Source organism: Vigna umbellata, chromosome 1 (assembly GCF_029865625.1).
Source record: "Vigna umbellata cultivar VRB3 chromosome 1, Vumbellata_1.0, whole genome shotgun sequence".
NCBI classification, from domain to species: domain Eukaryota; kingdom Viridiplantae; phylum Streptophyta; class Magnoliopsida; order Fabales; family Fabaceae; genus Vigna; species Vigna umbellata.
In genome coordinates, this window is record NC_142165.1 from 46,714,485 (window position 1) to 46,728,753 (window position 14,269).

The window sequence follows — 14,269 nt, forward strand, 5'->3', positions numbered from 1 at the left end:
TTTTCATTGCAGATCTAGAACCATTTTAATTTCAGGTCATTGAATGACAAAAATGGTGTCGTTGGGCAAGCCATTTTTCAAGAAGAATGACATTGAGTGCCAGAGTTGCCATTAAGCGCCACCTTTGTGCGAGAGGTTTCGAGCTGAGTGCCACCTCGAGTGCTAATTTATGTGATTACTTTGGTTTATTCCTTTGATTGTTTTGTATTGATTTGTATCATTCTTAATTTTGTTGGTGAGTATATTGACTGCATGAATGTATATGAGAACCTTTGATATGTCTATGTGTGATATGATTGTTGAGAGAATTTCAAAGAGAAATTCTATGTTTTGGTGATGTTTAGTATATGCTTGACATATGAGAGTTCAAAAAGGAGATATTTTGATATACTACCAGTCATTCAAATCATATAGAGATCAATAGGGGAGAGAATGACAAAAGAACTTTACCCTAGACTTTTGGTCTTAGGCGTGAAAGATTAACCTCGTGAGTAGTAGGGTGATAACTCATGTGTTTATGACTTTGTAGAGCATAAATTCTATTACGAGTGTACACATACAGTGAAGTCATATGTCAAAGTATGTATTTAAATAGTTGAGTCTAGAGTCAACTGTATGTATGTTGTTTGTGAGTTTCTAATACTTTATAAATATTGATCTAGTATGTGATATAATTAAAAGGTTTGATGATGTCTTCTTTTGAAAACTAGCTTACTCTGTTGTCTCTTTTGTTGTCTTTTTGTGTATTGTTTGTTTCTTTTGCGATGATTATCTTATTGGTGTAAACAGATGAAAGATATGCATTGAAACATCTCTGATGAAGGATGATGATTCTACGTAATATTATTCAGTGTCGGCTAGTAATTTTCTGTAGTTAATTTAGATATATTTTATTAGTATAATTATTTTTTTTATAAATATATTAATATCATATGTTTATATGTTGAGACAATCTATTTTATTTTATTAGTTTTATAACATCTTATTTTACCATTATAAGCGGCTAAAGTGGAGACTTATCCAAAACTAATTATATATCATAGATCATAATACGAAAATACTTGTACAATTATACTAGTGTGATATTACGTGTTACTAACACTCAATTAAATCTTCTGCGGTATTTATTAAGAAATAGTTTGTTTCTAACGTTTATCCTTGTTTGTTTGGGCTTTGATATGTTTTATGTTTTATTTATTTTATATAATTTGGTTCCTTAAGTAAGAAGAATATAATTTAATTATTTTATCAAATCTAAACTAACATCACTAATTCTTCGTATTTTAAGGTAATTATTTTTCAAAATAGTGATAGTTAAAAATTAATTTCAAATTTCAAATTATAAAGATAATACTGTATCTCATCTTCTAAACAATGTAGTATACTACTTAGCATCCACTCAAAGCAAAAATAAATTGTGTTAACTTCAAAACCCTAATACCCTTCCACTGGTAGCATCTTTGTTGTTGCTGACGATGGCAACTCCAACCTTAGTCCTGACTTCAATCCATGTGGTTCCAATTAGGTAACTAATTCTGTTAACTGTCATTGGAATTAAGTGTGTGCTATACTCCAAATTTCGAAAGTGTTGTTTTCTCCAAATGTTTTTGTTGTTGTTTTGATAAGCAAATTTACAGAGTTAAAAATAAAATGAAAATTCTTAAATAGGTAAGGGATCAAACCATAAACTAAAACAGTTTTGGTGAATCTGATGTTAAACTATCAATAGCAGTTAGTTATACCGTACACTGTCAACAAATTTTCATTTTGAAAAGGAATACAACAAGTTATAACAGATTTTGATAATATTTCGACACGTGTCATTTTGTTATTGTTTCATTTTCTATTTTTAATGTGCTGACGTGGAAATTTGAAAGTGCATACTTTTAATGTTGCATCTTCTGTAATTATGTAAAACTTTGCTTAATCAGATGAGAGAAAATAGAAAAAGGCATAACTTCTAATTTGCATAACTTTGACATGTAAAAGCATGAAAAAAAATAGAAAAAGGCAGACTATATTCCTAAATATACAATGTTCTTTAATTTCCATGGAAAGGAAGTGGGCCTTCTTTTAATTCTACAAAAAGAACAAAGGCAAACGACTCTTTGGCTCCAATTCCTTTTCATCACACATATATTAAGAAAAAAAAAGAAAGAAAGACATCATGGTTCGAGTGATTATAACGGAAAGAGATGGATGATCAAGAACTACATCAACCATTGGAGGCTGAAGTTGTTCTATAGTCACTAAGTCCAAATATTTCTAAACAGTGTTATAAATTTCATTCATTATTTAAACCATTTAAGAAGAAAGGAGTACTATGAATATGTTTTGCAGCTAAAAGAACGTTCATCTCCGCACCATATATACGTAATATATAAATAAATATATATATTCCATTTAAATGGACACACAACGTACGGCATTAAGAAGTTAAACGACCAAGAGAACATGAGCCAAAGGTAAAAAGAAGGAAGAAAAAAAATTAAGTTTCTACTTTCTGAAAAGAGAAAGAAAAATGGTTATAATTACATTCTTTACGGTAAGAGAGGGTTCCTCCCTGTTATCCATGAAAGCCTCCGAGGCTATATAAAAGACTATGAACAAGCAGTGTCTTGTGATTTTTCTTAAAACCTCTTCATAATTAGTGCTTATGATATAACTTTACTTATAGATAGGCACTATATCAAATAGTTGTTCTGAGAACCATGAATTGAATATTTTATAAGAAAAATTTGTGCAAAATGTTCAACATATTTGCTCTCAACTGTTTTGACAATTTTTCTTTTAAAACAGTGTATTCATGCCAGTTGTGTTCATAATTACTACAAGTGAAGACTTACTGATAGTACATCGAAATGGTTGTTATAAAAACTTTGAACGAATTATATTAAGAAAAATGTATCCAAAAACTCTAACATAACTACCTACTTATTTGGTCATTACTATCCACTTAATTTTTGATGTTTGTTTTAACCGTTTTTTTTTTGAAAGAACAGTTTGCCCTCATAATTAATACATGGGATAACCTTATTAGTAAATAGACAGAACATCAAAATGGTTGTTGTGAGAACCTTGAACCTATTACATTAAGGAAAAATTATACAAAAAGTCCAAAACAACTACTCACTTATTTGTTCTTTGCTTCCCACTTAATTTTGATGTTTATTTTAACATTTTATTCTCAAAACAGTGGGTGTATTGATGTAGTTTGTCCTCATAATTAGTACTTGTGATAATCTTGCTAGTAGATGGAGGATACATCAAAATGGTTGTTGTGAAAACCTTGAACAAATTACCTTAAGTAAAACCTATACAAAAAATGCAATATAGCTACCCAATTATTTGGTTGTTGCTTCCCATCTATTTCTTATGTCTGTTTTGACAACTTTTCTTTTTAAAACAGTGAATTCATGTAGTTTGTGTTCATAATTACTACTAGTGATGATCTTACTAGTAGATGGACAGTACATTGAAATGATTGTTGTGAGAACCTTGAACAGATTACATTAAGAAAAATCTATGCAAAATATCCAACACACTCACCCACTTCTTTGGTCATTGCTCTTTACTTAATTTTGATGTCTATTTTTGATAATTTTTTCTTAAAGCATTTATTGATGCAGTTTGTCCTCATAATTACAACATGTGATGACTTTACTAGTAGATAGTACATCAAAATGGTTGTTACGAGAACCTTTAACGAATTATCTTAAAGAAAATTTGTGCAAAAAGTCCAACACAACTACTCACTTATTTGGTCTTTATTCCCCACTTATTATCAATGTTTGTTTTGACAACTTCTCTTTTTAAAATAATGAGTGTATTCCTGCCGTTTGTGTTCATAATTACTACCAATGATGATCTTATTGGTAGATGGATAGTACATCAAAATGGTTATTGTGAGAACCTTAAACAGAAATATGTTTTGACATTTTTTTAAATAGTGAGTGTATTCATGCACATCGACTTCATTGAAAAACTGTGAAACAAAGAGCAAGGAACGAAAGAAAATCGAGCAAAATAGAGCAAGCTAGGTTTTCCACTCTGAACTCGCAACTATGAATGGACAAAGAACTCGTATCTGAAAAGAAACAACTCGTGCCTAAGAAACTCGCCAACCACAACAAAATGGCCTCTAAACGGGGGCAAAGGACACAATACTCAGTCCCAAAGGTTGCCAACAACAAATGAAAGGAAGCAACAAAGGAACAACACGAAATCAAGAAGAAACAACTAAAATGCGAAAACAAAAGCTCATGACCTAGGTTTTGTAGAGTAAAAGTTCAAACGTGAAATGAAAATTGTAATGAGTCAATGAAAGTGTGCACTTTTAAGTTTTCACATAAATACATTAAAAAATAAAAAATGAATTAGTGACGAAATAATACATGATTGTGTCAAAATATTATCGGTGTTGTTAACTTATCGTTTTCCTTCATCATCCTTCATCATTGTATCTATTAAGGAATTTGTAATAATATAAATATGGTGGAACACCAAATGCAACAACGGTTGCCAATTTTGCAGTGATCAACTTTTAATTTCTATCTTTTTCTACATTATTATTTATTAAATTACCAAAAAGCTGTTTAAAAAAAATTGGTCAATGTATAGTGAACTATTATTTTTGTTGTAGTTAGTTAACTAAATTTACCTATATATAAACTAACTAAGAAGAAGAGTTGAATTTGGTTATAGTAATTCAATTTTTTAAGTGAAGCACTAGTCAAACACGCACAACCCTTTCAAGAGAGAGAATGTGTAGAATGCATATAAGTGATTAAATACTAATTGAGTGTAAATGTAATCACCAAACCTAAACAAAGTACCTTTAAAGTCAATTTCTTTATATTCAAAACTAATTAATTGCTTTTTCGTCTTCTCTGATTGTATTTATTAAAAGTTACTTGAGTGCAACTTTCTTAAAGAAGGCACAAAAATTAGAAGTAAATACCACCATGAACATGTTCTGCCATTTTTCTGCCATGAATTAAAGAGTTAAAGTGGGCTATTTACTCTTTTTAGTTTTTACTTACCCAGGAAACATAGTACTATTAAATTGACGAAGGAGATAATTAAGAAACACGAAATAATTAATTGTTAGCTACGTTTATGAACAAAACTTTCGGCAATAATTAAGGAAACAGAACTTTAAGCATTGATATGTGATATCACTCTAAGAGGGGAACGTCTAAGCTACTTATTTAGAGATAAACCCACCAATGATTAAGTGCTGATATAATTAGTATTCGTCAAATATCATAATTAACATCTCCCATTAAATACATGGTTTTTTATTCAGCATGTTTATAATTTGAAATTTTACTTAGTTAAGTTATATCTTTTTGTAGGCTATAATGGAGATGTCAAAAGCTAGGATAAAGTACTTTTTAGTTTATTGAAATATTTTGAAATTTAGTTTTAATATTATCAAAACTGGTTTAGCTTGATCCTTCGTCAAAAACTGAAAACAGGTCTATTTCTTCATAAATAACCAATATTTTGATTATTAAAAACATGCTTTATGTAAGTGTTTATATTTTTTAATAAATTTACTTGTTTAAAAAAACACATCTTATCTTTCAAAACATGTATTCTCATTTAGAGGAATTAATTTCCTAAAAAAGTAGTTAAATAATTTTCAAACACTTCTCATTTATTTTTCTGAGACCATTTATATTTAAATAAAATTATTTGAGGGAAGAACACTAAAAACAAGATGGAGCTAACTTTTTTTATACACAAGAATTATATCTTAAACTTTATTAAAATAAATTAAACAAACAGTTCCTAAATCCAATAATCCCTCACTTGCTTGTTTTACTTTTTATTTATACTGTTAAAACATGCTGTTTAAAACAAAATTTCCTATGACTTGATTGGTAAATTTGTTTCTATGTTGATGAAATTATTAGTTCATAATTCATTTTAAATTTTAAATAACATTTATACATTTAAAATATTTATTTATTACATTTTTTTCATTTATAAAAAAAAGTAGTCGTGAGGATATATATGAAACTGTTACTAACATCTAAATTTATTTTTAATATATTTAGAGTTTTGATTTTAGAAAGGTGGCAGTAATGAAGTACTACTCAAAGTAATATATAAGAGAGCGGAACGACACATGTTCGGCATGTACATCGCACCGTGTATGCATTTGTAGCTGCCAAAGTTTGTTACATTATTATTCGTAATTGTAGGTGGCATAGTTAGATGCAGTTGCAAATTTCAAAGAAGAGGATTCAGATTATATAATAATAATCATTCTTTTCATTCGATATCGTTGAAACGTATTTTCAAATCTCACCCCTCGCTCATACTCACTCACTTCATTCCTCACTCTCAAACAAAAAACCAAAATGCAGAAAACCATGCCGCTACGAAACCCTCACTCTTCCACCTCCGATCTCCTCACATGGTCCGACCAACCTCCGCCGCAATTCTCCCGTTCCGGCCACCGCTCTCGCCAGGTCACTACTGTTACTGCCTCTGTTTTTCTTTGAAAAAATTGTTTGAGCATCGCTTTGGTTTGTTCAATTCAATCTGTCGTGAAAGATGTATAATGATTGTTTTGTTTGTTTTTCTTCAATTCGTTATCGGTATCTTAGCCTTCCGATAAAATCGGGGAAGTTCTCCGCGGAAGCCAGCTCAGGGATGAAGAAGCGCAGAGTGTTGCCAAAAAGTAATATTATCATCTTTATTGTTTTTTGTTTTTCAATTCTATTCCAGTGTTGGTAAGTGTGCATTCAGATCTGCTATTTGTGTTGTTGTGTTTTTTCATGAAAATTTCTTTTTAATTTACGTTGCTGAAGCTTTTACTTTTGCGGGGTAGTTTGTGTCGAGTTTTTTTCACTATTTTTATGTCTCCTTTCTCATGAAAAGAGGAAAAAGTATGGATTATGATTTTACCCTCAGCCTCTTATGTTATGAAATTTGTGTAAAAATAAGAAATTAGAAACAAGACGTTATTAAAATTTTAATATGAAAAATTATATATTTTTTCTCTTTAACATTAAATAGAAAACCAAAATTAAAAAATTATAGTAAAATAGAACCTCAAATAAATTATATATATTTTAATAATTTAAAACAGAAATACCTATTTATCTCAGTAATATATATATATATATATATATATATATATATATATATATATATATATATATATATATAATAACGCGACTTTTGAAATGAATTGATGAATAAAACAGAAACCCTTCTTACGTTCATCAATTAGTAATTAGAAGAGAAAAAACTATTGTGAGAACTTATATATTTTTTATAAATATTTTTAAATTTGTTATTTTCACAGCATAACCTATACTTAGATATATATTTTTGTGTATATAACTTTTATTTTCAATTTATCTTTTATAATATAATTATTAATTAATTTTGAAATTATAATTATTGACTGATTTGTTAGAAACTAACGTTAATTAAAAATATTTTATATAAAACTATCATACATTTTTTTCTTTTTATTTTTTATTATATTTATAGTTTTTACTACTAATATTAAAATATTTTTCATTATTTTTATTTTTTTCTCTTATATATTAATTTAATTAATTTCAATATAATAAATATAAATATTTAAAAAATTCAGATTCACAATGCATGCCTTTATGCCAGATAGTTATAGTCTATAATTTATAAACTTATTTTTTATAGTAATAAAATAATAAATTTATTATTATTATTTATGTTTTTTAAATTAAAATATCTCTTTTCTATTTATTATTTATTTATTTATTTATTTTTCATCTGAATAAGTTTTTTCTTCTCTCTCCTGCTTTTTTCCATTTCTCTTCTCCAACCCTTACTGGGAACATAATGAAAAGCTGGTCATTGCTCTCCTACATTCAATTGTTTTAAAATTCTCAGACTCTGTAATGATGAGCAATCAACGCCAAATTATTTTTGCATGCTTAAAGCATGATTGATTGGTTTACTATTAAAGGAATTTTTATTAGTAGCATAATTCTAAATCCTCTCACAAAAATTGTTTATATATTAGTTATGGACTCAAATTTCATACAGATTATTAAATTCTATTTGTTACTTTTATTTTATAAAATAAAGAAATATATTTTTAAATCACCTTCAATCATATTTATTGGGCTTAGTATCATTGTGTAAACATAAAATATGTTAAAGTAATACAATTAACTGAAATTGAGGCATTTAAAATTTAATTTTATTTAAGTCACTCAATATAACTTCTTTTTTGTTTACGTATCGTTGAGAAGAAGTATTTTATATGATGAATATGGATTTTTGTTTTGGTTTCAAAACATAGAATGCATTTTTTTTTCAATGCATTTTTTTTGTTCTGTATTAAAGTAGTTTTTTGGAAATATTTATTATTGTTCTTATTCTTAACCTATCATTTTTACACAATTGGGTGTTGTGACTACGACTATTTCTATTGCTAGTCTTTTTCAGAATGAAGCCACATGCATTCAGATATTAAAAGTTATTCTTAATATTAATTAGAATGTTGTAAGAGAACAAAATTTTGACTTCTTACATTGTCAATTAATTAAAAATCATTTTGGATATAATTTTTAAAGCAAGTATCATGAAAATTAATAGACTTCCAACATAACTATTTGCAAAAAGAATGATAATGTAAAATTATATAATGAACATATTTTAATTAATTTTTTCTTTAAAAGTCTATTTATTATTTAGGATAATATGTTATTAATTAATAGTAACAATCTTTACCCTAATAGAACGTCAAAATTAAACAAAGAAATAACGAACTTAAACTGCAGAATGTTTGTTACCTGTTAAGTTCAAAGGTTCATGTCAAATAATTTTGTTGTCAAATATATCTTTCCATGTTTCCGCTGTTAAATGATTCGTTGTCAATCTGCAGAATGGATAGTTGTTTCTTTCTGTTATTAATTGATCGGTTTATTATTTTGCTCTGTTGTGATTATAACTACCTTCAATAGCCTTAATTTTCTGCTTATAGCTTTATGGCAGTTTTTATAAATAGGCTTCCCGCCCAATGAATGAAGTCAAGTTCCATCTCGTCCAACCTATCATTTTTTATTTTTTTCTCTTCTATCGTGGTATCAGAGTGATCCAATCCTTGGTCTTGTTGTTTTCCTTATCCTGTTCTTGATACTCAGGAAACTATGCTCCGGATATAAAATGAAAGAGATGACTGGAAGTGGTATATTTTCTGGTAATGCTGAAAATACCACATCAGAAGCTAAGTCTGGAAATTCAGAAAACAGAACAAGCATACGGGTATATCAGGTATGCAAGAGGAGATTTCATCATTTGAAAGTGTTTTTCAAATACGAACTCGTTGTGTTAACAGTGTTCTTGTTTTATTTCCCTACAATTGCATTTCAGCAAGCAATGAATAGAATCAGTCAGATATCATTCAGCACCGAAGGAAACGTTTCCCCTAAGATACCAACCTCTCTTCCAGAGATAGCAAAGCAGCGTGAACTTAGTGGAACATATCAAAATGAATCAGAAACGAAGACCAAGAAGCACATATCAAGTGCCAAGACCAAGGAGCTCAGCGGAAGTGATATATTTGCCCCTTCTCCGGAAATTCTGCCTCGTTCCAGGGGTGCTGGATGCAATTTGGAATCAAAACAAAGTAAAGACACGAGAGAACCTGTTCCACGAAAAGTGCGCGCTTCGGTGCAAGTTTCTAATGTAAGTGTCTCTTGGACAAGAAGACCAATCACGAGTCATGTTTACTTAACCATCATTTATATTGGATGAACGTCTAAAGAAACTTTTGTTGTTATTTCTAATCCCGTCTTATGCATATCCATGGGTATTCATTCCGGTGAATTTTACCTTTGATGGTGCAAATACCTTTAGCTTATGTGCCTTTACCCGTCCACGTGTTTATTTTTTTGACCCTAGTTTGCTTATTGTTGTAGGCTGGAGGTGTCCAAAGAAATTTCTTATTCGGTGAAGAGCCAGTTAAGAATACATCAAGGAAAATACACGAGCAGAAGTTTGCAGAGCTGACGGGCAATAATATTTTCAAGGGAGACGTTCCTGCAGGATCACAAGAGAAAACTTCGAGCAGAGCTAAACTCAGAGAATTGGCTGGGAATAACATATTTGCTGATGGAAAGGCAGAAAACAGAGACCATATACGAGGTGCCCGCAGACCCCCTGGCGGAGGAAGCAGCATCTCGCTGTTTTAAAGTGGTTATCTAAACTCGCCCCCATTAACTGTGTGCGTTCTCTAGATTCCTCGTGTTCTCAAAATTGTATATTTATGGTATAACCCCCGACACAGAATAATTAGCGTTTACCGTAACGGGTGCAATTGTTTAATTATGTTGATGTTGATAAACACAATATTGATAAATAAAATTATTAAGATTTTTTTTTCTACATAAGAAATTTTTACAGTACATATGGTTTATGCATTTCATTGTTGAGAAATTAGAGTTGATTTTATGCTCCGTATAGACCAGCCTATTGTGAAGTGTGATAATATGTTGTAGAAACAATAGATCCTCAATAGCTGTAGATAAAGATGCAACCTATATTTCATTATTGAAAGGGTACAGCTCTATGTCATGAATTTCCGACATTCAAAACATATTATTTTAAAAACACCACGATAGTTTATGCCCTCATAAGCAGTATTAACAGAAAGACACCGAATTCCCCCGTCCAGATATATTAACAACAATATCGCATTTATGATTAGAGAAAAAAGCAATAAGTCTAACCAGCAATTCCATGAGAACTCTTAATTATCGTGCCCAGCCAGTGCAAGGAGAAATTTCTCGTAATCTCCAGAAGTGTCATTAGCTATTGCACGGTCCAGAGGAATGCTATTTCTTCTTTGGTATTCCTCACCAACTCGCTGCAAATCAACCTCGGCTCTGGTTGCCACCACTCTAGTAAGGGCCCATTCATCAGTTCCCAGTTTGTTTATAGCAAGCCTCAAGACTTTGGCAAAATATTTCTCAGGGAATGTCAAACACTTAATGGCAGCCCTCAATAATTTCAGATATTCATCTTTCGGATCAGTTTTCAGATCCTGTAGACATAAGCGAATTGTTAGTTCAACAACAAGCCACTGATTAATCTTATAATAATCACTTAATGACAATTTCTATCTTGTCTTTATATATTTTCGTTTTGAAGTAATCCCAGAATATTGTCCTTTTAAATGTAGTAATCGATGCATTTACTAAATAAAATTATAACAGGAAATCATGTTTCTTAAAGTGAACAGTAACATTGTCGTCAACAAAAGTTCAGCACTGCAGTTGATACTAGAATTGATTCATACTCGGCCAGGTCGTCTATACCTTGTTTATGGCATTCCCGAACTCATCTTTGTAGTGATTTAGAGTTGCTGCTAACTGTGCTCTACTCCTTGTTGACAAAATCCTGATCAGTTCTTCATCATTGTAGGCCTTATTTGAAATCTTCTCGTGAAGCAGTTTAGCCTCAGATTTTGCCAGTGTCATGCTCACCTCCTCCCCCTCATAACGGTATGTGCTCACAAGAGGAACCAATAGCTGTTATTATCAAAAACAAAGTTTCATCAGGTAATGGAAAAAAAAAATGTCTGAAAAGAATTGTTAGATCCCGTGCATGTCTCGAATCGCCTATTTTTTAAAGTTCGCTAAGTAACGTAGAAAAAGTTATCTTTGCCACAAAACACGCATCTTATACATGGCTTAGTAATGCATAAAGAAAAGGGGATTAGCTTTTAAATAAAACAATTCAACCGAATGGTTATATCCATATTCTAAAGGGGCACGTACTCATTATTTGGACGTAAATCTGGGAACACGTTTCCTAAACAAAGGTTCTCTTTTAAAAATACAAAAGGTTTATTTATTTTGGAAAAAACTGATTGATGAAGAAACAACATCTACCAGAGGCAACTTTTCCTATCAAGAGATAAACACGTACATTACAAAGTTAAGGTTTTACCTTGCGTATGTCCCCAGAAGTATAATAGGCAACATCTTCTTCAATGGACTTTTTGAAGCGGGATTGATATGCTTGCTTAGCTTTGAGGAGATCAATTGAAGATCTAGTGGTAGCAATTTCCAAAAGGACCCAATGACTGAAAGTCAACTTCTTAGTGGCTTCATTAGCTAAAAAGGCATCACGCTCAGCAGGATCCAGTGTCCACAACAGCACAATCCGCTTTTATGTTCACAACATCAAACATTAGACAAGAAACGAACTTCATCACTGCAACTATCCGTATACATAAAGAATGAAAATTGAAATGTTGGTAAAAGATGGTGAAATTGAAAGTTCTACGTTCTGACAAGTGAAATGTGCGTCAAATTATCAATTACCTAAAGAAACCAGATATCAATAGATTTAAACTGACCTCGAAGTCACTTGAAAGTTCTTTGTCTAGATCTTTAAGAAGATCTTCTCCATAGGCTACATTATAAGCTTCACGAATCAACTTACGCTGAACTGCATTTCTATGTGCCAGGATTGATATTATCAATGCTTCATTCGTTCCCCAGCCTGCAAAGATATGCCAGTGACAATTGGATGGACAATGAAAACAAACTTCCTAATGAGAGAATAAAAGGGACTCATGCCACGATAAAACAAAGGAACAGAGTAAATTCCCTGATTTGTTTTAGCACCTCTGAATAATTCAAATTTCCAATTTCACAATGTATTAATTTTCTGTAATAGTAATCTGCACTGCACTTATTTTACTGACATTGAACACATACACAGTCACAGGTACAGAAACTATTTTTTTTTTATCAGCACAGAAACTAGAAAAATTACTTTCATTTACACAGGTAGCTTATTACTTATTGTTAAGGCTGTGTCAAACATGTGCATGAAACCGTTCCATTTCACTCTTAGAAACACAAGAGTAGACACCATCGGCAACCAAACCAAATCTGAATGATCATCATTCGCTACGGTCAAATTTTCAACATGTTCACGCAGTGAGCAAATTGTAACCGTTGGATGAAGATCAAAAGGCTTGTATTATATATTAAAATGGAACTTAAAAACATTTTTTATTTGAGACCAGAGTTGTCTGATATTCATCCAAATATCAGATCAACGGTCAAAGTTTGCTGACTGCAATGCATGTGTGAAAAACATGACAGCACGAAAGCTGTTCCAGCATTCATTCATTCACTCATGCATCAAGAAGCACAAATAATTAACAGTGACCCCATAAATCAAACATAGAACATGTAAAATTTGATCAGAACAGAAGCGTTACGATTAAAACTTGATAGATAATAAACCGAACACAGTCAGATCACGAACACAGCAAACCAGTCGAATCCGGAGAGGATGTAGATCGAGAAAGTGTTACGCAGAGCGATGATCCATTAACAAAATGAAAATCAGTGAAATAAAAGAAATAAATGAGCGAATGTAACCTTGAAAAGCTTTTCGCAATTGCTCACTGTCTTCCGATGGAGGAGGAGAATTAGGAGGAACCTTCAACGTCGCCATTTTCGCTCACAATCTCTGTCCCCAAGACAATGTGATATGATGCTGAAAATTGAGAGGAATGTGAGGAATTGTTACCTTCATTTATACCAAGAGAGAGCACGAAACTATTGGCTTTTGTAATGCCTCAGACAACACGTTCTTGACTTTGTGACAACACATTTCTAATATAATGACATTGGGAAAAAAATAATTTACTTTATTCGTTTTAAAATATTAATATATCAATATATCAAATTAGCATTTGGCTTTAAAATTCTTTCTTTGGTATTTATTGATAGATAACGCATACTTATAATTTAATATAAATAAAAAAGATAAAATATTTTATAGAAATAATTAGCATTTTTTCTCTAAAATGTATCTTATAATAAAATAACAAGTATAAACGGATTACTATTTTAATAACATATTAATTATTTTTTAAAAATGTACTGAAAATCCTGACTCTTTTTTATTATAATTTTTTGTATTTGTGTATTACTATTAAATATTTATTAACTTTATTAATGAATAATTTATGAGGGATTTAGTAACTTTAGTAAAATATTTCCTCTTTAAATTTTGTTTTTCAAACCGCAGGACTTAAACTTTTGGTATCTTTAAAATTTAGTTATATGTCAATTTTTAACATTTCCTTCCGTATTTTATAATTTTATGTTGTTATGAAACCGATTGTATAATGAAAAGTCCCTTTCTAAATCATGAATTTTTTACTTTTCTTTCAACCCTTATTCATCTCCAACGGTCCTTAAATCTTTTATTCTCGTATTAGTAT

At 30.5% G+C, this 14,269-nt stretch overlaps 2 protein-coding genes across 2 annotated transcripts; one reads left to right on the forward strand and one right to left on the reverse strand.

The window, feature by feature from the left end:
- The first annotated feature begins 6,175 nt into the window (after window positions 1–6,175).
- Window positions 6,176–10,401, forward strand: LOC124821366 (uncharacterized). Its single transcript, XM_047293236.2, has 5 exons — window positions 6,176–6,482; window positions 6,621–6,694; window positions 9,159–9,288; window positions 9,388–9,702; window positions 9,936–10,401. The coding sequence occupies exons 1-5, from the start codon at window positions 6,372–6,374 to the stop codon at window positions 10,206–10,208; spliced, it is 903 nt and encodes a 300-aa protein (XP_047149192.2). The 5' UTR covers window positions 6,176–6,371; the 3' UTR covers window positions 10,209–10,401.
- A 134-nt stretch (window positions 10,402–10,535) lies between these two features.
- On the reverse strand, window positions 10,536–13,622 carry LOC124821367 (annexin D2-like). Its single transcript, XM_047293237.2, has 5 exons — window positions 13,419–13,622; window positions 12,380–12,525; window positions 11,968–12,186; window positions 11,334–11,546; window positions 10,536–11,059 (listed from the first exon to the last, which is right to left on the reverse strand). Exons 1-5 carry the CDS (start codon window positions 13,492–13,494, stop codon window positions 10,766–10,768), a joined length of 948 nt encoding a protein of 315 aa, XP_047149193.2. The 5' UTR covers window positions 13,495–13,622; the 3' UTR covers window positions 10,536–10,765.
- Between the last annotated feature and the right edge of the window lie 647 nt (window positions 13,623–14,269).

Excerpts from the sequence above, each read along its gene's own strand:
- LOC124821366 (XM_047293236.2), top strand. The coding sequence starts at position 6,372 with ATGCAGAAAACCATGCCGCTACGAAACCCTCACTCTTCCACCTCCGAT. Across the intron at positions 6,695-9,158 it reads GCGCAGAGTGTTGCCAAAAA|GAAACTATGCTCCGGATATA; the intron begins GTAATATTATCA and ends CTTGATACTCAG. Across the intron at positions 9,289-9,387 it reads CAAGCATACGGGTATATCAG|CAAGCAATGAATAGAATCAG; the intron begins GTATGCAAGAGG and ends ATTGCATTTCAG.
- LOC124821367 (XM_047293237.2), bottom strand. The coding sequence starts at position 13,494 with ATGGCGACGTTGAAGGTTCCTCCTAATTCTCCTCCTCCATCGGAAGAC. Across the intron at positions 11,547-11,967 it reads CTTCTGGGGACATACGCAAG|CTATTGGTTCCTCTTGTGAG; the intron begins GTAAAACCTTAA and ends TGATAATAACAG. Across the intron at positions 11,060-11,333 it reads TCGGGAATGCCATAAACAAG|GATCTGAAAACTGATCCGAA; the intron begins GTATAGACGACC and ends TTATGTCTACAG.